Source organism: Carcharhinus amblyrhynchos, chromosome 3 (genome assembly GCF_965287045.1).
Source record: "Carcharhinus amblyrhynchos chromosome 3, sCarAmb.v2.hapA, whole genome shotgun sequence".
In the NCBI taxonomy this organism is placed as follows: domain Eukaryota; kingdom Metazoa; phylum Chordata; class Chondrichthyes; order Carcharhiniformes; family Carcharhinidae; genus Carcharhinus; species Carcharhinus amblyrhynchos.
In genome coordinates, this window is record NC_137326.1 from 105,074,826 (window position 1) to 105,099,893 (window position 25,068).

General features: G+C 40.1%; 1 protein-coding gene across 4 annotated transcripts in view; it reads left to right on the forward strand.

Moving 5' to 3' along the window:
• The window catches only part of ephb3b (eph receptor B3b), a 105,778-nt gene extending 81,058 nt beyond the window's left edge, over positions 1-24,720 (forward strand). The window contains exons 6-16 of one of the 4 annotated variants that reach the window (XM_080185637.1): positions 3,726-3,850; positions 4,250-4,412; positions 5,406-5,514; positions 5,644-5,708; positions 6,893-7,027; positions 7,120-7,367; positions 8,208-8,423; positions 10,055-10,204; positions 14,563-14,756; positions 21,544-21,699; positions 22,647-24,720. In XM_080185637.1, the coding sequence (XP_080041763.1) occupies positions 3,726-3,850; positions 4,250-4,412; positions 5,406-5,514; positions 5,644-5,708; positions 6,893-7,027; positions 7,120-7,367; positions 8,208-8,423; positions 10,055-10,204; positions 14,563-14,756; positions 21,544-21,699; positions 22,647-22,755 (1,670 nt within the window). In that variant the 3' untranslated portion in view covers positions 22,756-24,720. The remainder of the gene's footprint in view (positions 1-3,725; positions 3,851-4,249; positions 4,413-5,405; positions 5,515-5,643; positions 5,709-6,892; positions 7,028-7,119; positions 7,368-8,207; positions 8,424-10,054; positions 10,205-14,562; positions 14,757-21,543; positions 21,700-22,646) is intronic. The other 3 variants (XM_080185638.1, XM_080185639.1, XM_080185640.1) reach the window with 3 other exon arrangements.
• Positions 24,721-25,068: the final 348 nt, after the last annotated feature.

Here is a 25,068-nt window from a genome sequence, read left to right on the forward strand (position 1 = left end):
TTACCAGCCGTTTGCACCACACTCCCACTGAAGCAAAGTTGGAGAATTTGGCACACAGCCAAATCTCCGTTCACAGCAGGGGAAATGGGAAAATCCTGCCAGAGTGAACAGCCGTAACATTTCGGCCACAGTATCGATCTTCATACAGCAAAACCAATAAATTAGAAAGCAAGCAAGCATATGTGTTCTTAACACCAAAAACACAACTTGTATTTATATAACATCTTTAACATGGTAAAGCAGCACAAGGCACTGTACAGGGGCATTATAAAACAAAATTCAACACTAAACCGCATAAGCAGATGGTAGGCCGGTGGCCAAATGCCTGGGCAGAGAGGAGGTAGCTTTTAAGGAGTGTCTTTAAGGAGGAAAAAGAGGTTTAGGGAAGAAATTACAGGGTTCAGGACCAAGGCAAGCTGAACACATGGTGGCCGTCGGTGGAGCAATTAAAATCGTGATTGCTCAAGAAGTTGGAAGTGGAGAACCACGGATATCTCGGAGGGTTGTGAGGCTGATAACGAGGGCCAAGACAATAGAGGGATTTGAAAGCAAAGATGAGAATCTTTAAGTGGAGACATTGCTTATTAACCAAGAGCCAGTGCAGGTCAGTGAGCGTGGGGGTGATGGATGAACAGAAATTGGTGCAACTTAGGACATGGGCCACTGAGATTTGGATAACCTCAGGTTTATGGAGGGTGGAATGTGGGAGGCTGACCAGAAGGGTATTGAAATAGTCAAGTCTGGAAATAACATAAGAAATAGGAGCAGGAGTAGGCCATCTAGCCCTTCGAGCCTGCCCCGCCATTCAGTAAGATCATGGCTGATCTGTTGTGGCTCAGTTCCACTTTCCCGCCCTCTCCCCATAACCCTTAATCCCCTCTCTTATCAAGAACCCATCAACCCGCTTCTTAAAAATATTTAGCGAGGCAGCCTCCACCACTTCAACGGGCAGAGAATTCCAGAGATTCACCACCCTTTGAGTGAAGAAGTTCCTCCTCAACTCCGTTCTAAACCGCCTCCCCTTTATCTTGAGGCTGTGCCCCCTAGTCCTACTGTCTTTTTTGAGCGGGAAGAGTCTCTCCACCTCTATCCTATCCATCCCATTCATCATCTTATACGTCTCAATGAGATCTCCCCTCATTCTTCTAAACTCTAACGAGTACAAGCCTAGTTTATTCAGCCTCTCCTCATAGCTCAACCCCCTCAACTCCGGTATCAGCCTAGTAAACCTCCTCTGCACTCCCTCCAGGGCCAAAATATCCTTGCGCAGGTGCGGCGCCCAAAACTGCACACAGTACTCCAGCTGCGGCCTCACCAATGCCCTATACAGCTGCAGCAAGACCTCCCTACTTTTATATTCAATCCCCCTCGCTATGAAGGCCAGCATCCCATTCGCCTTCCTGACCACCTGCTGCACCTGCAAGCTGGGTTTTTGCGACTCATGCACAAGGACCCCGAGGTCCCTCTGCACCGTCGCCTGCTGCAGTTTTTCGCCACGTAAGTAATAGTCCTTCCTACCATTCTTCCTACCAAAGTGGACCACCTCACACTTGCCAACATTAAATTCCATTTGCCATTTCCTGGCCCATTCGCCCAGCCTATCTAGATCCTTCTGCAGACTCTCCACACCCTCCGCACAATAACAAAGACATTGGATGAAGAATTGAGTGGGAGATGAGCTGAGGCAGAGGTTGAATCGTGCATAGTTCTAGAAATGGAAATAGATGATCTTAAGAATGAGATTGATTAAAAATTAATTACCTTGAGTAATTACTTTAAATAATAATCTTGGATGAAAAATAATTAAAACGTGTCTGAAAATATTTTTTAGTTATCCTTTGCAAATAAAGGAAAGTTAATTTGTTTAATCTTTATTAAACTAGTGACTTTAGAATGAAATTAGTGGAAAAACTTGTACATAGTATGGTTTGTAAAGGAGGAGAATTTATTTTCTGAAGTTGTAGTTGAATTAGGGGTGTTATAAATAGAATATGCCATGAGTGCAATGAAATGTGATGAATAACTGTGCTCACAAGACACGACATATCCCACCACAGACTTCATCATATTCATCACTCATGAAAGTATGCAGCTGCTCAGGAAATGCTTTTAGACATCTGTCCTTATGGTTGAACAAATGAGACAGTTTTGATTCTGTATGGCTTTAAACCAGGAGAAGTTCCTATTCTTTTTAGGTATCAGGCTTGGCTCAGCGGTAGATGTTTAGAGATTTAGTAGAGGTTTTTAAAACTGTAAACAGCTGTAAGTTGGGACGTCTTGTTGAAGTTGAACAAGACGTTGGTATGGTCAAAAAGTCTTCCCAAAGGTAGGGGAGTCTAAAACTAGAGGGCATAGAGTTAAGGTGAGAGGGGAGAGATACGAAAGAGGGGCACTTTTTTCACACAGAGGGTGATGGGTGTCTGGAACAAGCTGCCAGACACATTTGTAGAGGCGAGTACAATTTTGTCTTTTAAAAAGCATTTAGTTAGTTACATGGGTATGATGGGTATAGATAGATATGGGCCAAATGCAGGCAATTGGGATTAGCTTAGGGGTTTTAAAAAAAGAAAGGGTGGCATGGACAAGTTGGGTCAAAGGACCTGTTTCCATGCTGTAAATGCCTTTGACCTCTCTGACCTCTAAGCAATTTTGACAAAGTGTATGGCAAACAATTACTTCCTAGCTAAGGATTCAGTGAGACAACAAATTAAAATGATAGAACCCCGTGGATGAGCGGGACCTTGTTGTGCAAATACATCAGTTCCTTAAGATGGCAGGGCAGATGGATGAAGTGGTTAAGTAGGCATATGCTATAGGCCGAAGCATAGAGTTTCAGAGCAGGGAGGTCATGCTGCAACTGTATAAAATGTTGGTTAAGCCACAGCAAGAATATTGTGTGTAGTTCTGGAACCCAATTAAAAGGAGGGATGGGATAGCACTGGAAAAGATGCAGAAGAGATTTTGCAGGATGTTGCCTGGACTGGAGAGTTTAAATTATGAAGAGAAATTGGATAGACTGGGGATGTTTTCCTTGGAGCAGAGGAGACTGAGGGGATATGATTGAGTTGTATAATATTATGAGGGGTGTAGAGTAGGCAGGAAGAAGCTTTCTCCCTTGGTGGAGCGATCAATGACTAGGAGTCACAGATTTAAGGTGAGGAGTAGGAGGTTTAGAGGGGATATGAGAAAAGACTTTTTCACTCAACATTTAGGGGGAGTCTAGAATCCACTGCCTGGAAGGGTGGTAGAGATATATACCCTCATAACATTTAAATAATTTTTAGATGTGCACTTGTGATGCTAAGGCATACAGGGCTATGGCCTAAGTGCTGGAAAATCGGATTAGAATAGGTAGGTGATTTATCTTTGACTGATGCAGATACAGTGAGCTGAAGGGCCTTTTACTGTACTGTATACATCTATGGCTGACTCTAAAATTATCACCATGGAAGTGAGGACAGTGGCACAAGATGTTTTTAAAGTGTTGTTTTATCTGTGAATATTTTGTATAAGGAGTTATTGAGACAGTGACATTTCATCTTTATAATGGAAAATTGGCAATGTAAGGTACAATAATCTGGTGGGGGGTTGGTGGTGAACAGGAACATGCGTTTCATTTTGGATTGCTGTAGCAATGATCTATCAGAGATGCAATGGGTCAAAAGACCAATATTGTGGTTCTGTGGTGGCAGGAACTAAAAAGCAATGTTGTGTGTTCTTTGCAGCTCCTTCTCCTGTGCTTATGGTGCATTTGTTGAGTGCCACTTCAAACAGCATGACTCTCTCATGGCGTGCACCTGAAAAACCCAATGGCATAATTCTGGACTATGAACTGAAATATCGTGAAAAGGTACAGTCTGGTGAAATGCTGAAAAAAATCAGGCATGACAACAGTAAATCTAGACCCACTGATGCATTCTCCCACCAACTGTTTGCAGTTGTTTATCTGTGCTTAATGCTGTTGATTACTGGGGTAAATATTGTAGAATTTTTCAAACTGTTCATGAGGGAATCTATTTTCAGAGTAACAGGATTTCAGAGAACATGAACATTTTATTTCCAGTCATTTGTAGCATCGTATTCTCATGAATACACCAAACAGTGTTTCCTATATTTTTCACATGAAAATGAGCTTTTTCATTAACTTAACTTTGAGCCATGTGGTTGCTGAGTTGTGGATTGTACAATAATTATTAACTCCGTGCTGTTACACTTTCACCTCAATATCTTTACATTTATTTTAATCCAGGACCAAGATGAATCAACAGCATCGACCATTACAAGCCAGAAAAACACTATTCGTATCGAAGGGTTGAAGCCAGCTGCTTTTTATGGAGTTCAGGTGCGCGCCAGGACAGTGGCGGGATATGGAAAGTACAGCGAATCCGTAGACCTCCAGACACTGATGGAAAGTATGTCTATTTTGTTTTGAGTTTGGCTGGCAGTATTCAATAAATGTATTTAGATATAGAGGCCAGGATTTCTGTCCCGCCGCCGGCTGGTTTCCCGGAGGCAGGTCATCATCGACTGGTGGGTTCCTCAATGGTGCAGTCGATGAGCCATGGAAAATGTCATTGCCTTTGATGGGATCAGAAAATACTGCCCGCCGGCCAATTGCGGGCGCTGCACCATCAGAAAACCTGCTGCGCGGGGCCAGAATCTCCCATTAGTAATGTTAAATTAGTTGCTAATAATTTATTAACACCAAGTCAAATGCATCATCAATATTGTAAAAAATTGCATGTAATCTAAATCTCTTTTAATTTTTGATTTCTTTTATTGGATTTGATTTATTATTGTCACGTGTATTGGGATACAGTGAAAAGTATTGTTTCTGGCAAGCTATAAAGACAAAGCATGCCATTCATAGAAAGTAAAAGGAGAAGGTGCAGAATGTTGTGTTACAGTATTAGCTAGGGTGTAGAGAAAGATCAACTTAATATGAGGTAGGTCCATTCAAAAGTCTGATGGCAGCAGGGAAGGAGCTGTTCTTGGGTTGGTTGGTACAAGTCCTCAGACTTTGTATCTTTTTTCTTGATGGAAGAAGATGGAAGAGAGTATGTCCAGGATGCATGGGGTTCTTGATTATGCTAGCTGCTTTTCCGAGACAGCAGAACATATATACAGAGTCAATGGATTTTAGACATTTGTTGAGATTTAATAGTAGCATCCGTTGAATGATTTAAGGAAAGTAATCGATAAATCTGTGAGAAGTCAGATACTATAGAGAACCATGGGAAGCAGATGATTATTTAAAACCAGGATTAGATTTTAGTTAGTGGGTGCAAATAAAAAAAAATTCACAGGTTGTCAAAGGCTTTGCATTTCTTTGATCTTTATTTCTATTTGTGAAACACTATTTTGTTGGTTGGGTTCTTAATTAAAACCTGTCATTTTTCATTTAGATGAGAGTGGGAAAAGTATCCAGGAACAATTGCCCCTCATTGTAGGTTCTGCCACAGCAGGCCTGGTTTTTATAGTAGCTGTGCTTGTGATTGCATTTGTGTGCATCAGGTAATTAAATATTTTCTCTTATTTAAAAAACTCTTTTGTAAGAATTCTCATTGTTCATAGTCAATGCTTTTAGCAAAACACACAATTGAATTTTTACATAAAATTATTTTTTTCTTATCCTGTACAAAGGAAACGTGGAAGTAGCTCAGAGTCAGAATACACCGAGAAACTCCAGCAATATAGCACTGGCCACCGTAAGTTCTTTCATGAAACTTTTCCATAATAAACACATTGAGGCAGAAAATTGTCTCAAAATGTTTTCAGGCCCAAAACCAATGCGTTGGCAATAGTTGGCTCAACCAGAGGGCTCACAACTGACCCAAAATTGAGCTTCAAGGCTCATTTCAGTAGGGTTAGTGATTCTTTTTTTTAAGCGCTACGTTTATTTATTAGTGTCGCAAGTAGGCTTACGTTAACACTGCAATGAAGTTACTGTGAAAATGCCCTAGCCGCCACACTCCGTTGCATATCCGAGTACAGAATCACAAAATACTACAGTGCAGAAGAGATCCTTTGGCTCATCAAATCTGCACCAACGCATGAAAAGCCCTGACCTACCCATCTAATCCCATTTGCCAGCGCTTGGCCCATAGCCTTGAATGTTATGGCATACCAAATACTCATCCAGCTATACTGAGGGAGAATTTAGCATGGCCAGTCAACCTAACCAGCACATCTTTTGGACAATGGAAGGAAACTGGAGTACTCAGAAGAAACCCATGCAGACACAGGGAGTTTGTGCAGACTCCACACATGCAGTGACCCAAGCAAGGAATCTAACCCGGGTCCCTGCTGTTGTGAGGCAGCAGTGCTAACCACTGTAGTGCCCCACATGTGGCATCTGTTGTGCCTCCCTAAGCAACAAACATTTCAGTTTTTTGAAATTTGGCTATTCAATGGCAACAGCCTCTTGTAAGTGATGATAAGCGCAGAGTGGGATAGAGTTGCATAGGATAGGATGAGGCAGGAGTGGGTGGCGTGGGGGAGGGGGGAGGAGGTCACAGTAGTGTGGAACCAAGGAGAGTATTTATCCTCCTCCTGTCTCCGCAGAACAATTTTACAAAAACCTTTCTAAAAAAGTAGCAAAAACATTTGTTGTTAGCCGTGTTGAAATCTGAAGAATCCGACTTGGAGCAGGACCAATTTCTGCTCTGCTCATCCCAAAGCACTTTCTCCATTCCATCAAAAATATTTATAAAGGGCCTTACACAGTGTTCGGGATGGCTGAAAGCCAACTTCAGTTCCTCCCATTTTGTTTTTGTAAAATGGGCATCATACTGTCCAATTTCTATTTTCCATAGTGAACCATTATTCCAAAAAGTGTAATGCATATTTCTCCATTAATGCTATTTATCATTTTTACCTTATGCAATAATAGTCACACCAGGAATGAAGGTATATATCGATCCTTTCACTTATGAAGATCCAAACGAAGCTGTAAGAGAGTTTGCCAAGGAAATTGATGTATCCTGTGTAAAAATTGAAGAAGTGATTGGAGCAGGTAGACTAAAAGGCATTGACAATCTCTTATACTAAAATATATCTAAACTGAATGTTTTACATAGTGCTAAATTTGAAATTTAATTTGTAATATTTTTTGTGCAGGTGAATTTGGAGAAGTATGTCGAGGACGCCTTAAACTTCCAGGGCGAAGGGAAATTTTCGTAGCAATAAAAACACTTAAGGCTGGCTATACTGAAAGACAGCGAAGGGATTTCCTCAGTGAAGCCAGTATTATGGGACAATTTGATCATCCAAATATTATCCATTTGGAGGGAGTCGTCACTAAAAGCCGTCCTGTCATGATTGTTACTGAGTTTATGGAGAATGGAGCTCTGGATTCCTTCCTCAGGGTATGTGAAAAACTAAAGGCCTCTTACATATAATAGTGTTTTCTATTGAGTGGTTCTTTGCACTCATTGAAATCCATGAAAAAAAGCTCAGTCCACTGCTGCTACTTTGTATCCCATCAAAGTTGAACTTTACCCATGTTCATAGAATCCCTACAGTGCCGAGGGAGGTCATATGGCCCCTCGAGCCTGCACCGACAATAATACCACCAGGGCCTAGCCCCGTAACATACTTACCCTGCTAATCCCCCTAACACTAGGGTCAATTTAGCATGACAAATCAACCTAACCCACACATCTTTGGAAAGTAGGAGGAAACTGAAGCACCCAGAGGAAACCCACGCAAACATGGGGAGAATGTGCAAACTCCATGCAGTCACCCAAGGCCAGAATTGAACCTGGGTCCCTGGCACTGTGAGGCAGCAGTGCTAACCACTGTACACCGTGCCCCCCCCTCGTGTTATTATGCATGATGAATCTTTTAGTACATGGCTCCTCTCTATACCTAGATTAAGTGTGACACAGCAACATTTAATTATATGGAATTGCATGGATTTCCTAAACTAAAGTGAAATGCTTTGGTGACAGGGGTTAATATGATCATTGAGAGGCTGTAAGTAAACACAAGCACACTTGGCAGATTTCTTTGTGTGATATAGTGCAGGTGTGTCCTTTATAGTCACCTGATTGAAGGGATGTCATTTTTTTTTTCATCAGTGTTGCCTCAGGAATTTCAGAGAAACCTGAGCTCCTCTTCCGCTGCCTCTGCAGAAACAGAATACTTAATACATTTTGTTCACTGAATTTCTGACCTTCTTGGTTGTTATTTTGCTTGCTTCTCAGATGAATGATGGACAGTTTACAGTGATCCAGCTGGTGGGCATGTTAAGAGGAATTGCAGCTGGGATGAAATATTTGTCAGAAATGAACTATGTACACAGAGACCTGGCAGCCAGGAACATCCTGGTCAACAGCAACCTCGTGTGCAAAGTTTCTGATTTTGGGTTGTCGAGGTTTTTGGAGGATGATCCAACTGATCCAACCTACACAAGTTCACTGGTAAGGGCAACAATAGGTTATATTTGGTTAAATTCTTTCTCAAGTCATGAAACCCATAGGGCAGGATTTTACAGCCTCGCTCATCCCAAACCTGTAAAATCCTGCCCAAGGTCAACAGATCTTTTCATGGTCCCCCCACTCCCCCCCGCCCCGTATCACTACCACCACCACCACCACACCCCCTAGCAGGAGGGATGGTAAAACTCTGGCCATGAAATGAGATAATTCAAGCATGAAAACATTGCAAATGTTAAAGTGCCTGAAAATGAATCATAAAAGAAACAAATGATAAAACTATTCATTGTGCGATGTGCCAATCAGTTTAAGTGTTGTATTAATATAATGTTTTTAATTACCAACACCCGGTTTGAAAGCACTCCAATTCATTGTTAAAGCTATTTTCATTGAATCATAGGGCAGTAGAAGGCCCATTCAGCCCATTGAACCTGGACCATCAACAATCCCACCCAAGCCCTATGTACTGTAACCCCATGTATTTACTCTGCTAATCCCCTGATACTGAAGGGAAATTTAGCCTAGGCAATCAACCTAACCCACACACTTTTGGCATGTGGGAGGAAACCAGATCATCCAGAGGAAACCCACATAGACTGGGAAGAACATGCAGACTCCACACAGGCAGCCACCCAAGGCCGGAATTGAACCTGGGTCCCTGGCACTGTGAGGCAGCAGTGCTAACCACTGTGCAGCCGTGCCGCTCTTTCTGTCATTGTTTCTCGACATAATACTTCTATAAAAACCGAGAAGTGGCTTTTTAATTCACTATTGTTTTGATCAGAGAACTGGGTGATCGAGCGTCAGGGAAGATTGAGGATTGAGGAGAGGATGGAATTGGATTTCGGATCCGAGGCCACTGGGTAGGCTACATGTAGACTCGTTTTCCCTGAATGCAGCAGGCCGTTGCTCGGGGAGGGAAAGCTGATGTGGGTTGGTGAACAGGGAAGGGCCATCAGCAGTGTGCTGTGGCATTATAGGACCAAAAAGAAGCATTCTTGCTCCTCCACATACAACAGAAATTCTCCTCAGGAGTTCCCCATGCTGTTTCTGGAGCCACTTTCAGCAATCCCTTAAATGATACTTGGTTAGACCACTTAAAATCTGCCGCAATTGGAATGAGTGAAAACAGTGTGTGCTCCATATACTTGTGAAAATGGCAGGTCAGGGTCCGTACAAACCATTTTTAAAATGATGGATTGGAAAACTTACTTCAGTTTGGCCTTTGGCTGCGACAACAAGTAATTTTAAATAAAGAAACCTTTGATGATGAACAGCCTCCTGCTATTAAAATTGAATCACGTAGGCCTTGGCCACAAAGGGACATTCAAGAAACTTGATTCTCCTCAGCCAGTCTCCATTTGTTAGGTGAGAAATGGGGAAACACCAGTTGAAAATTGTTCCTCTCCTTTCTGTAATTTATAAAACTACTACCTTCACCATGGAACAGAGTATAAGATGTGAACTGTTGGAGAAGTTGGTGATTTACAGCTTTTCTGCTAAAGCAGGTTTGTTCCTGGAAAAAAAAGTAGCAATTTGTTTTATATTGAATGCAGCTTGGTATTAATGTGTTAAAAATGAAGGGAAATTGAGCAAAACTTTTGTCTTGTTACCAGGGTGGAAAAATTCCAATCAGATGGACAGCCCCTGAAGCAATAGCTTATCGCAAGTTCACCTCAGCCAGTGATGTCTGGAGCTACGGAATTGTAATGTGGGAAGTTATGTCATATGGAGAGAGGCCCTACTGGGACATGTCAAACCAAGATGTAAGTGTTTGAACTGATAAACAGGCAAACATATTGCACGAGGGAGTCATTTGAGGTGTTAAAATGTTATAACTTTATTCACTTCCAATGGAATATGAACATCTTCCACTCTGCAGAATCCACTCCCCACAATAAGGAAAAACGTCAGGCTGACATCTCACAAATAACCACAGTTCTTAAGAAGGTTTCTTGGTTTGAAATCATGGCATGCTCATTGAATACTTTTGATCCCACAGAATAATTAAAAAGGGGCTGGCTGCGTTTTGCTCTCATGGGGAATGACGTGGGCAGGTCAAGGCTTTGAATATCAAGCAGTTGAGGAGCAATCCAATTCCATTGCTTTTATCAGCTTTTGTGAGGCTTTTGATCTTGTACCAAATGCAGCCTTGATGGAGAAACTGGACTGTCAGAATATCTGCCAAATCTTGGATCTTATCAAGTTGTGTATTTTGATTCAAAAATCTGTATATGATCAGTCTGGGAGCTCACCAAGTCTGTCTCTCTTGAAAGAAGCCAGTGTATCTTTCATGAGGTTTGGTGCCTAATATTTAACACAGCACTCCAGATGAGCTCTGACCAAGTCTCTATATAATTGAGGTATTACTTCCGCGATTCTGTATTTCAACACCTTGAGGTGAAAGAAAAGATTCCATTCACTTTCTTCATTCCATTTTGTACCTATTTTTTAGCTTCCAATGAATTGTGTATATGGACACCTAAATTCCTTTGTTTATCCATAGCTCCCAGTCTCACCTAATTAAGGCAATATTCTGAGTTGTCTTTCTTGGAGCCAAACTGGATTCCCTCGCACATCCTCACATAGAGCTCCATCATTTAGTCTGGCTGAGTCCATCACAGCTTTTTCCATAACTTGCCTATTTCCCTTTGCTATTTCCTTTTTCTATTGACACAAGTTGCAAACAAAACAAAAATTAGGAGCAGGTGATTATAATTTTCATGAGTTCTCCCTTCCAATTCCTGATTTACAGCTATTTTTTGGATGTTATTTGTAGCCTCTATAATAAAGATCAATGCAGACTATCTACTCAATCCATCTGCTGTCTCATTTCCGATTAATTAGTTCCTCAGACTTGCTTTCTATGGGACCAATGTTCATTTCATTATCTTTTTTAAATACTTACAGAAACTCTTAGTATCTGTCTTTATATTTCTAACCATCTTTCCCTTGTGCACTATTTTTCTCTCTCTATTAATCTTTTGGTCATTCACTGATTTTTTTTAATATTCTGTCCAATCTTCTGACCTGCCAACCATTCTTGTGCAATTAAATGCTTTTTCTTTAAGTTTGATACTCTCTTTAAAATTTAAAGTTAATCACAGATGATAGTCCGCCTTTGGAATTTTCCTTTCTCATTGAAATGTATCTATTTATTCAGAAATATTCCATTTAAATATATGCAACTGAATTTCTGTTAATTTGCCAGTTCACTTTAGCTAGCTCTGCTTTCATGCCTGCATAATTGCCTTTTAAGTTCAAAATACCAGTCTTGGACCCACTCTTCTCTCTCTCAAATTCAATGTAAAATTCAATCATGTTATGATTGCTGCTACTTAATAGAGCCTTCATTATGAAGTCATTAATTACTCCCACCTTGTTGCACAATATCGGGTTTGGTATAACCTGCTCTCTTGTTGAGTCTAGAAAGTGCTATTCTAAGAAACTATCCTGAAAACATTCTCTGAACTCCTTCCCTTTCCAATCTGATTATTCCAGTCCGAATGTAAATTAAAATCTGACATGATTATTGCCATACCTTTCTGACAAACTCCCATTATCTAATCCTTCATATACTGTGCTACCATGTGGTTACTGATAGGAGGCCTGTGCACCACGCCCACAAATGACTTCTTGCCTTTTTCATTTCTCCTCTATGGCTCTACATTCTGGTTTCCTGAACTTAGGTTATCCCTCAATAGTGCGCCAGTACTATCATTAATTAACAGAAGCACGTCTCCACCTTTTCTCACTTGATGTCCTTCCTAAATGTCATATACCCTTCAGCATGTCATCCTGCAGCCACCTATGCCTCCTAAATTAGTATCATCTGCAAACTTAGAGACATAAAATCTTCATTCCTTCATCTAACATTACTGATATGATGAAAAGCTGAAGTCCTGGTATACTTTCCTAGAGAACTCCATTTCTCATATCCTGTCATCCAGAGAACTAATCCTTTTTCCAACTCTTGTGTTAGGATGTAACTGGTGACAACTTTGATTGGATGTAAGGTGACCAATGGGAACAAGATATAAGGGTTAGCCGACCTAGTAAAACATGGAACCAATCACAGTTTGATGTAATAGTCAGCTGACCAGCTGATTCACTATACATAAGGAACTATGTAGAATTGTGGGGTGCTTGAAGTGGCCCAGGGTGAGGTTCCAGGTTTGGAGTAATGATGTTTCCTTATTAAACCTTTTTTTAATTTATAAGTTGGGAGTAAGTTTTGTTGTACTTTCATTAGTTGCATTTTGAAGAGTTCCTTCTAAAGAAACATCTTGGTCTCCCACTTCCCAGCCAATTACCATCCTATGTCAATTGGTTACTCAAGATTTCTTAAGGCATGCATGGAGAGTGTATGTTACTGAGAAGGTTAACATTTATAACCCATTCTTCAGTTTCTTTGCACCTTCTTGAACTGCTGCAAATGGTGTAAGTATACCCACAATGCTATTAGGTAGGGGGTTCTTGGATTTTGACCCTGTGCCATAGATGTAAGTCAGGATGGTGTGTGACTTGGAAGGGAATTTGCAAGTGGTTCCCATGTACCTGCTGCCCTTGTCTTTCTAGGTGGTAGAGGTTGCAGATTATGGAAGTGTTACCAAGAGTGAGTTAGTGAAGGGCATCTTGCAGATGGTACATGCTGCTGTAACTATGTGCGAGTGGTGCTGGAAATGAATGTTTAAGAAAGTGGCTGGAGTGCAAGTCACACAGATTGGTTTGGCCTGAATGGTGTTTAACTTCATGAATGTTGTTAAAGCTGTGCTAATTGAGGTAAGCAGAGAATATTCTATCACAGTACTGAGCTGTGTCATGTAGCTGGTGGACAGGTTTTGGGAAGACAGGAAGTTAGTCACATGTCACATAATACTAAGCCTCTGACTCACATTTGTAGTCACATTAAAGATATAGTTGGCGCAGTTCTGATCGATGGCAGCCCCCAGTGTGTTGATTGTTGGGGATTCAGCCGTTGAATGTCAAGGAAAAATTGTTAGATTCTCTAGTGGGAAATGATTATTGTGAATTTAACTTGCATGGGATGAGCAATAAACGCTGGCCAGCCTGTGATACTCATGTCCCACGAATGATTAAAAAAAATCAGCCCAAGCCTAAATGTGGACCACATCTTGCTGCATGCAGGCAAGGGCTTCACTATCTGAGGAGTTGCGAATGGAAATGACATTATGCAATCATAAGCAAACAATCCCTTTTTTCACTTTATGATGGAGGGAAGAATTAAGCAGCTGAAAGTGGTTGGGCCTAGCGTATTACCCTGAAGAACGTCTGCAGCATTGTTTCAATGCTGTTGTTCGTGTTAATCATTTCTTGTGCAATACCTTAACAGAAGCTTTCTGAAGGTCAATGCAGACTGCATACATTGGCATTTCCCTATCTACGATGCTAGTAACCTCCTCAGAAAATTCAACAAGCCTAGTCAGAAGTGACATTGTTTCACAAATCCTTACTGATTCAGTTTGATCAGTTCAGATTGTCCCAGGTGTTCAGCCATGCTATGATTATGTATTTCAAAATTGAGGCTAGACCAACATCATTGTAATACCCTGGGCCAGAATTTTTTGGATAGCGGGGCCTCACTTCCTGCCATACAAAGAGTCAACGGGGAACACATCCCACTGACTCCAAGTTCCACATAGCTATTGCACGTTCAGATGAATGTTAAGTGGCTACAGGCGGGACCTTTGGCCCTCACTCAGGAGGAATGATTGGCCAACAGCTCTCTGGACCCTGTAGCTACTTCACCGCAGTAGACAGATAAACAAATTCAAGAGGACATTAGAACCTAAGTCTGGGCACCAGAGGCCCAGGTAAGTGGACCTTAAGGAGGACCACCCTTTAAAATTGCAGTGTGGTGGGGGCAGGCAGGAACCTAGGGAAATCGCAACACTTCAATTTCACTTTGTACCTACACCTAAAAACCCGCCGCTGGGGCAGCATAAAATTCTGGCCCTGGTTTCCATCTCCGACCATCCTTACATAATACAGTAACTCTTGCTGTTTTTTTGATTCCAAATACACTATTATAGAATCTGGAGAGCCCTGGAAAATGACTTTGCTGTATTTGCATTCTTTCATAAACCTTTGGATTTCCTTGCAGGTTATCAATGCTGTGGAACAGGACTATCGCTTGCCCCCTCCAATGGACTGTCCAACTGCCCTACATCAATTGATGCTGGACTGCTGGGTGAAAGATCGTAACAACCGGCCCAAATTTGCCCAGATTGTAAACACACTGGACAAACTAATTCGGAATGCAGCTAGCCTGAAGGTGGTCTCCATTGCGAATCCAGGGTATGTCTCATTACAAGGTGGAATTTCTTTGTCCCCAAGACCACATGGAAATGTACTGATAGCCTGTGATTTTGACTAGCTCCCTACCTCTTTAATCATTATGTTAGATAATGTCACCTTTATTCATTCGTGTTAAAAGATGCCCTTAAAAAGGACCTTCGTTTAATGAAAGAACATTTAATTCGCAAATAGAAATACTGACATTTTAAGTGATCAATTTTAATATCTTGATCTTGGCCTCTGCTGCTCAAGCGTGGAGTGCGTATAGGTCATGACCTTGGTTATCTAATAGTCTTTAGTATAAAGCCTGTCATGTAAGGTGACCTGTGGGACCACAAAAAAAAAACATGGTCTCTTCAGCAAATGGAGGATTTTCAAAATGCTTTGGATCTTTTCTTTCTGTCTGTGCATCTAGATCCTTATTGATGAGTGATAGACAGGAAACAATAATGAAGTGACCTTTTTGTTTTGAATTAAAGGTCACGAGGTCAGGTGACCCTTAATTGATAAGATAGATAAGAACCCTAGCTAAAGAATGTAGGAAGAATAGAAATGAAGGTGTATTCGTTACATGAGCGGGTGCACAAAATTAAGAAAAAAATACTTATCAGCATGATGGAAGTAAACAATGAGCTCTGAAAAGTTTTCAGTGGCTTCAGACAAGTTAATTAAAAATATATGCAAGTGTATGGGGATTATTAGCTGAAGCCTGCTTCTAGTCACAAAGATAGAGCCTTCAACTCAAAGAAAATCCCTGATTCTACCTGAATCACTTGTCAAAACTTAAATTAAACTTTCATGGCAGAATGATTAAGGAGTTTTGAGGAGTATGAAGTAATTAATTTCAGTGACATGAGGCAGCAAGGATTTTTAAAATCCCTTCACTGTGCATACATTAGAGTGAATGAGGAGGGTCATGGATGATATGAGGGTTAACATCAATGACAAGACTGACATGAGCTGACAGATAAAATTAATGAGTCAGGCCTCTGGTCTGCTTGACACTGCTGTAAAAATTGATCAGACGGACAATTGTCTTGTAGTTCAGTTTTTTTTTCAGTGTTTGTGGTCCGCAACAAAAGAGTGATTTTTTTAGCCACCATGTAGCGATGATCATCCACTTCTTTTCATCTTAAAATGATTAAACTGAGAAGGAGGCTATTCGGCTCATTGACCCTTAGCTAGCTCTTTGAAAGAATCATCTAACTTACTCCCATAGTCCTGGAAATCTTACCCTTCCAGTATTTATTCAGTTCCCCTTTAAAAGTTACAATTGAATACACTTCCCGTTCTATTGGCAGATTTCAGACAGGATGTAGTTAAGGCCTAACATTGTCTGATTTCAAGAAAAAAATAAAGCTCTTGGGGCTTAAGGGGTTAAGTGATATGGGGGGAGAAGGTGGGATCAGGATATTGAATTTGATGATCAGCCATGATCAAAATGATTGGTGGAGCAGGCTTGAAGGGCCTAATGACCTAGTCCTGCTTCTAGTTTCTATGTTCCTATGTTTCATAACAACTCACGCAAAATCATTTTTCTCCTTATGTCACTTCTGATTCTTTTGTGAATCACCTTAAATCTGTCCTACACCTTTTCAGCTTTTTGTCCTTGAGATAGCTTCTCTTTATTTATCAAAACTATTTACCATTTCGACCATTACCACACCTCTTTAACCTTCTCTGCTTTAAGTAGAATAGCAGTACTCCAACTGGGATCTAACCAGTGTTTAATGAAGCTCCAGTATAATTGTTATGCTTTCGTACTTTATGCCTCAAACTATAAAGTCAAATTTTCTGTCCATCTGTTCAACATCCTTCTCAACTTAAGCTTCCATCCCCTTAGATTTGCATGCATGGACACTCTGGCCTCTCTTTTCCTGGAATCCTTTAAATTGAAGTTGTGTCTCTTCATTTTCCTACCAAAAAGAATCACTTTGCATTAAATTTATTCAGTTAACCTGTCTGTCCACTTATGTAACGAATACAACTTTGCATTCTTTCATTCATTTGTTTATAAATGCAGTACTTAGAAGCAAAATTAAAAATAAACTACCAACATTAGTCACTTTAGTTAAATGAAAGCAAAATATTATGGATGCTGGAGAACGGAAGTAGAAACAAAAACATTTGGAAAAACTCAGCAGATCTGGCAGTATCTGTGGAGAGAGAAACCTTTCAGGTCTCATTCTAACTCTTCTTCAGAAGTTAAATATTAACAAAGTGAGCTTAGGGCTTGGCAGGTAACTCACCTTCTAAATAAGCCATGCAAAGTAATACTGAATCATATAGAAAAAAATCATCCTGGTCTAGAAAGTGGTTCACGCAGCACTTGCTTTTTGGGGTACTACCCAGAATGAATGAAGTCCTAGTGTAGGAAATGAGTACGTGTTTCCACTCAAATGCACCACTCAACCTGACTGGGTAAGAATTAAAAGGAAGAAAGTCTTAACCAACACTTGTACATTTAACCACTCTCCCCATTTTGGGAGCAGCTACTTGGCAAATTTCTTCTTTCATTGTCTGCCTGTTCTTAACAGCCAGTTCTCTTAAGTTTTCAAGTCCAATTTTTAAAGCTCCCTTGCATATGCGAAGAAGGTGTCAAACACCTATTGAGATGCCCTCAAGTTGCTTTACCATGACACTGCCTATACAATTGTTGTGGAGATGCTGATGTTGGTCTGGGGTGGGCACAGTAAGGAGTCTCACAGCACCAGGTTGAAGTCCAACAGGTTTATTTGGTATCATGAGTTTTCAGACCATTGTTAGTTGCATTTAGGGTCATAAGCTCTAGGAGTCATCTGTAACAAAGGAGGTAGGTAACTTTCATGAAAATGGAACAGGCAAAGAGCATGGGTGTGTCTGCCAGCTCCACATTACCACCACACCACATTGCTGCTGTTCCCTCCTCCTTGCAAAACTTTTGCATGGGTGGCCTACAGATCCCAGGCCTTGATCCCAGTTCCCACCTCCAATACTGGCCTTGATCCCCAATCTTCAAACACTGGTCTGGATCCCTGATCGAAGTCCATCCTCTCTCCCTCCTCCCACCTCCACCACCCCAACCTCAACTCAGACTCCAATTCCCAACATATTCCAATCCCTGACTTTCCCCCACTCCCAAGACCCACCCTCCCTACCATTTTTCTGAGAAATGCTGTGATGCTTGGATTTTTTGATGTTTTACTGGGAGCGTTGAAAACTTCATTACTCAGACTGGAGAAATGTGGATGTGAACAAAATCCCTCGTGCACAATCTATTTCTAGGTTTTCACATTAAATCCCGTGGCTGCTGAGTTAACTGATGTTCGGTACGAAAGCACACGTAGCAGCTCATACTCAGAATGCTGATCACAATGCTTACTGAAAAGCTTGTGTCTCTCGATGCATGAATGATGAGTGAGAATTGTGGTGGGTTTGCTATGATGCCTCCCCATCCACCACCCATTGAATTGTCTGGCAGAATTCACTGTCTGTGTATAATCACCTCAGTAATGTACTAGCGGCTTACAAATGCCAATGGGATTTTAATCAGCTATTATTAGGAAAGTAGTCAAAATTTGGTAGATGGGGTGGAAAAGATGATTCTTAGGTCCTGCCTCGTACATGTTTGCTTACTCAAGAATAAAAGATTGAAGACATCTGTTCTTTTCCTTCTACCTCTTGTGTATAAGTGAAAAAGATGTACCAGATTAGATTCGCATGATCCTAATTTTGATCTATGCACTGCTGGAGGTGAAAATAAATGAAACACATGCCTTGAATGGCCATTTCAGCTTTAGCATATGTAAGGAATGTGAAGTTGAGTGCCTATCAAACATTATTTTCCTCATTTTAAACGTTTAAGGGGAAAAACATTGAAAAAATAACTTTAGAGGATTTGTGCCCGAGAGGACATTTTTACTTGTTCTTCCAACTAAGGACAAGACTTGCCTTTGAGAAAGTACCATATGCCTTTGCAGGGAGGTGAAGGCAAACAGATCCTCAAATTATTTCATTTAAATAACAGAATATCCACTCCAACCTTTACTCATTCCATACCTCTAATCTGGCTCAAAAGCTCAGCTGTCAATGATGCGATTCACAGTCCCAAATGTCCAAAGGGGCTCATACGTTTTGTGCTTTTAATCACATATGTATCATCAGTGTCGTCATCAGTTAATAGATTAATTCCAATGTTGGCCCATGTGACAGGATGGGTCATTAACTCGGGCCGTCTAATCATGCACGCTTGATCCACTTCTTCAGAAATTCTCATCCATTTCCTGTATGGTCTGTTTTACATTATCTTTGAATGTTTCTGTGAATGCCTTGGTAGAAACGTTTTGGCAATTGTCACTCATAAAACACTTTATATGTCCAAAGCAAACTAACCTTTGTATAGTATTCAACTAAAATGTGCCTCAAATTCTTTCCTGATGTCCTCACCGCTAATTGTTCGCGCTCTGTATAACTGGAGTTCTTTTACTGAACTATCTTCTTCTGTTTTCAGTTATTTGTCTATGTACGATATACATATACTCTAGCTAAACTATGTACTGCAGGCATACATGCTACAACTGTGCTTTTCATATATTTATAATCACTGAATTTATATATTTTGACATGTTTAATACAAAGAAACAAATGTCTTATAGTTTTGTTATGAAGGAAACATAATACATTGATTTTGGTTCCTTACGTAAATGATCAGATACTTAGGGCTGGATTTCACAGTCAGCTGTGGAGCAATGGCACTCACCGCTGACCTTGTACAAGGCTGTCCACAAAGCTTTAGCAATCTCTGTGGTGTGGAGGCATAGTGGTTAGCACTGATGCCTCAAAGTGCCAGGGATGCAGGTTCAGTTCCCAGCTTGGGTCACTATCCGTGCAGAGTCTGCATGTTCTCCCCATGTCTGCATGTGTTTCCTCTGAGTGTTCAGGTTTCCTCCCACAGTCCAAGATATGTGCTGGTTAGGTGCATAGGCCATGCTAAAATTCTCCCTCAGTGTACCTGAACAGGCGCTGGAGTATGGCAACTAGGGGATTTTCACAGTAACTTCATTGCAGTGTTTATGTAAGCCTGTTTGTGATGCTAATAAATAAATTTTAAAAGAAGTCAGTTTCAGTCTGACACCAAAGTCACAGTGATATTCAGGTATCCAACAGCAGGGACATATCAAGAAGGGAAAGCAGCTTTTCGTCACATGGACTGCAGCAGTTCAGGAAGATGGCTCACTGCCACCTTATCAAGAATAATTCACGGATGGGCAATAAATGCCAGTCTAGCCACCAATACCCACATTCCACAAATGAGTTTTAAAAAAAGTATTTTCACAGACAGGGAAACAGGAGGTAATAATCACTAATTCCCCTATGAATAACAAAATAAAAGATTGACACATGGGATTAAAGGAGAACCTAAAATATCACAAACTTTAAAATATATATTTATGAATAAAATGTTATTATATTTTCATAATGGAGACATTTGACATTTAACAAATCTAAAAATATTCTTTCAGGGCCAATGAGGCTGTTGAATAGTAACTCTGAACTACTATGTAATTAAAAATGCGTTACACCTCATTAAATAGGTGCAATGTTTTCAAGCATTTTAAAGCCTGACTAATGACTTAATAGTGGAAGTTCACATCAGTTCAATGAATTCTAATTGGTGGCACCCTGGGGGACTTTACTAGTGCGCCATCTGAAGAAGGGTAGAATCATTGACGGCAACTCCTAGATTTCGGCTTTTAACTGTTCATATGCAAATTCCAGAAGTTGCTGGCCGGAATGTTACAGCCGTTCACCCTGGCAGGATTTTCCCATCCCGCTGCAGTGAACGGATATTTGGCTGGGTGCCACATTCTCCAACTTCTCTGCAATGGGTTCAGAGGAGTAGTGACAATTTAGTGTTGCCATTATCATTACATCTGCAAAATCCAGGCCTTAATAAAGAACACAACTAAATTTTCTTGAGGTAAAACTGAACAATTAGAACTTTGACATAGAAGTATTGCAAAAGACTTCTAGCTATTGGCAACCAGTGTTCTTTGTATTGCATAATGTTGCCAGTGTAGCACAGACACAGCTTCAGAATAAACTGTGCCAGAGTACACAGAGTCAAGCAATACAAAAATTCTTCTCCCCCTGTGCAAGTTGCAACATAAACTTGATGCTGGAAAATTTCATTTACCAACTGGTCAGGATTTGAGTACTTACACCACTAAACAAAAAGAAAAATAAAATCCTTTGTTTCTCCCTCCATTGCATCTGTCTTCATCAGTCTCACGTCTTTGAGATTTTCAGTTTTCCATTGTTTTATCTCACCATGTAATTGGTGCTGAAGAATTATTTGGTTCCTCTTTGATACTTTATCCAATTAAAATTCAATACATAGATCAAGTGGAACAAGAGACATATGTAAACAAGTCTTTTTAGTCAACAGCAAGTAACTTGTAATTGTATTTTGAATTCTGCTTCAGGGTGAGGATTTGGCAGAAAGAAAAAGCTTGAAGAAACATTGGAATATTAGCTTTATAGATGTTTAGGCAATGCAATTGTTAACAGGAAACATCAGCAACAGTTGATGAAACCCCTTTCACCTTGTTACATCTTAAAGCAGTTATAGACATGCTCAGTCGATTATCAATGGTTAGAACTGAACCACTATGAGAAGTAGTGTAAACAGGGCAGCTGTGATCCTTATCATCCTCAGTACCTGAAGTGACTTGTTTCAGACTCACTCTGGATACTGATGTAAGCAGGGCTTAAGGAGTGGACTGATGTTGTCTTATCTTCCCCACAGCCCTTCCCAGCCTCTTTTGGACCGTACTGTTCCTGACTACACCACATTCACCACAGTGGGAGACTGGCTAGATGCAATTAAAATGGGTCGGTACAAGGAGAATTTTATTAATGCTGGGTTCACCTCTTTCGACTTGGTTGCTCAGATGACAGCAGAGTAAGTATTTACCCTCATTTCCCTAGCCTGTTCATGAAATTTGTTCTGAACTAAGGCTGAGATAAAAACATGCACAAACGGAGCAGCCATTTTAGCCACAATTTGCTTTACGCAATGTAGATCTGTCCCTACAATACCAGGTAGAAGCTATTTTTTAATATTTTTCTCATGGGCTGTGAGCATTGCTGTCAGTACCAGTATTTGATGCCCATCCCTAATGCCTTAGAGACTGTGATGATGAGCCACCTTCTTGAACGACTACAGGTCATTTGGTGCGGGTAAACCCATAGTGCTATTAGGATGGGAGTTCTAGGCTATTGACGTAGTAACAGTGAAGGGAGTTCCAAGTTAGGATAGTGTGTGACTTGATGGGGAACTGGCTTCATGCTTGAGTTCTAGTACACCAAATACTTGGAAGTATTTTTCCATCATTGGAACCAAATAATGACATTTTTTCATCATTGGGACTGCAGAGTGAACCTATAGATCAGAAATATTATTTACAGTAGTAATAAATGAGAAGTTGTGATTAAGAACTGTCGAAAAAGATTTTTCCTATTTCCAAAATAACTTTTTACTTTCCCAATGTTCTTTAGACATATATCAATCAGCTAGCTGGGATGCACTTGAAGGCTACATTGTGTATATTTATAGTTATATTCTTTTTATTGCAACATAAGTACTGCAAATGTGTAAATAGAGGAATCTTAGAAGATGAAGAGAAGTCTCAAAATGAAATGTCATAAACCAAAGTCAGCAATTAGTATATTTGTAAAACATTGCCTTTAAATTCCTCATAAATCTTCGAAATGTACTTCACATGGCTTTAGAAGCAAAAATAAAATTCTGAGGACATCAGCATTGAATTATTAAATGTTTTTTTTTAATTGGAAGAAAGTCAAACTAACTTGCCAAAGAAAATGTAACAAATGTACATTCTTTTGCAGGGACTTGCTGAGGATAGGAGTCACATTGGCTGGGCACCAAAAGAAGATTCTCGGCAGCATTCAGGACATGAGGTTACAGATGAACCAGACACTTCCAGTGCAGGTCTGACAGCAAGAGACTCTGGAACTGATTAAGATTGAAGTCAAGTAGAATAATTGCGTGCAGTGCCTGGCTTCCAGTTTTTCCTGTGTGGAGCACCTAGAACTGTTGTTTCAAGTCAACCCTCAGTTCAACGATAATTGTAGCATGAATTGAAAAATGTCTGAAAGGGCTCCAAAAGACGAATGCAGTCTGAAAATAGTTATATCTTCTGGGCAATTGGTTTGCTTCATGGAATCGTACTCCTATTGCACCAAATCTGTGACAATATCAAAGACTATCAAGCGTTGCCACAAGAGGCAAGATCTGCCCAGAAGCCGGTATATATTAAATCTTCATATTGAAGATGTATTATTTAAAATTGATGTGTCGAGATACCACATGAAATATTGGATCACAGTTAAGAAATTCAGCTTGTGTGTTGCATTCCTTCAGAGCACCATCTATATATTAAAAAAAACAAAAATGTTGAACAATTCTGTATATAGCGTGGCAACCTTATAACTCGACTCTTGAGTTTGTCCCTAATTCTCAACTTGCAATAAAACCAGATTGGAATAGCTCAACAAGAATGCCTTCAGGGTGTGCGTGCACCTTTTGGTTCAAAATGAACATTTCTTCACAACTTGTGTGGCACTTGAGCATTGAATCCTGGCATCAAGATAATTACACCTTGAGAGGGAAGTGAAAGTAAACATGTCCAGCTATAATGCATATAAGATTTCACTTGAAGTCCCCAGGTGTTCTTATAATTTAAGATTACTCCACGTAAATGGATTACTGGATGTATTGGCTCTACCTGTGCCCTGGCATGTGAAGGAAATGCTGTGCCAAGACAAGTATGAAACAGCTCTTACAATTGCACAATACCTGGGCATAGATGGATGACAAGAGCCTGAACAGCAAACTGATTCTGACTGCAGTAATGCAGGTGGGCAGAGTCTTTCTTCTGGACTCCATTATTAGGATTTCTTTGGTTTCCATCTGAAATTTATGGATCTATGGGAGAAGAGTTGAATGGAACTTTCTGAACAATAAAAGCAGAGACTGAATCACCAAAGTGATTTAGAACATCTTTAGCTGTACGAGCTGTCAAGGAAAGTGAGTGACTATACATGACTGAAGAAACTTCATGGCCATCTGTTTAATCAAGTGCTGTTAAATTTTGTTGTCATTGCCAAAAGACAGGAAATTTTATTTTTTCTAAAGAACAGAGAAAACCTTTGTAAACAATTGAGTGCTTAGAGTCTGTAATTGTGGATCAAAATATGGAAAAGGCAATAAGCGTTTTAAATTTAGGCTGCATTACAGTGCATCATTCTTAGTTCATCTGCAAATCTCCCCATAGTCAATATTCCAAGAAAATATGGCAGAGGAGACTGTACATTTGTACATACTATTAGATATTTTCCTTTGTTAATGTGTGGGCTTTAAAGAATAAATACAGACCATGTATATTTTGCCACTCTAAATGGCACATGCCTGTATTGTGTATAGACAAGGCAGCAACGTGCAGAATGCAACAGTTAAATTTTGACGTCCTGCAATCCGAAGTCACAAAGGAGACCTTTAATCCCAAATCATTCTGTAAGATAACACTACGTTGTAAAAAATAATTCCAAACTTATTTGGTGTAATAGGTTATTCAGTAGTTGTTCACGGTGTCTGCAAGACATCTGTGACCAAGGTAATCCATTTGGTTATGTTGCTGTGAACTTGGTGCAAGCTTTAATAACCTGGCCCACCATTTCCTCTCGAGTAATCTTTCCATTTAGTACTTCTGTAATAGCCTTACAGGGGCTAATCTTTTGTAGAAAGACCTAATGGCTGTCTTCCAGTCACTTTGGAAAACATACCTGTATAGTATTTTGCAAACTTTTTAAAATATTGAGATGTATTTAATGGTGAAAAATGATGCATTCTTGCATTTGTAGAAATATTTTTAAAAAAACTTTTGCAATTAAATTATTTAAGAAGTTTATGGTATTTCTATGTGCCTGTTTCTTTTGTTTTGTGGATCAAACTAAGTGCCGTTGCCAGTGTTTAAAGCTGGCATCGGTAATGCAATGTTTTATAGTATGGATTAATTATAACACTCTGTAGGAAACATCCTTAGTTCAGAGTGGAGGTTGTTTTTGAAGAGAACTTTCTTGGCAATGCAACCCTTTTTAACTAAATAAAAATAAGGAGCCGTAGTGGCTTGAAGTAGTAAAAAGTTTATTTTTAAAATTTTAATTTCAAACTATTCTATTCGACACGAATTAGGAATTTGAGTGAAGGGCAAGATTCTCTGGCCTCCCCTCAGCGTTTTTCTTGATGGTG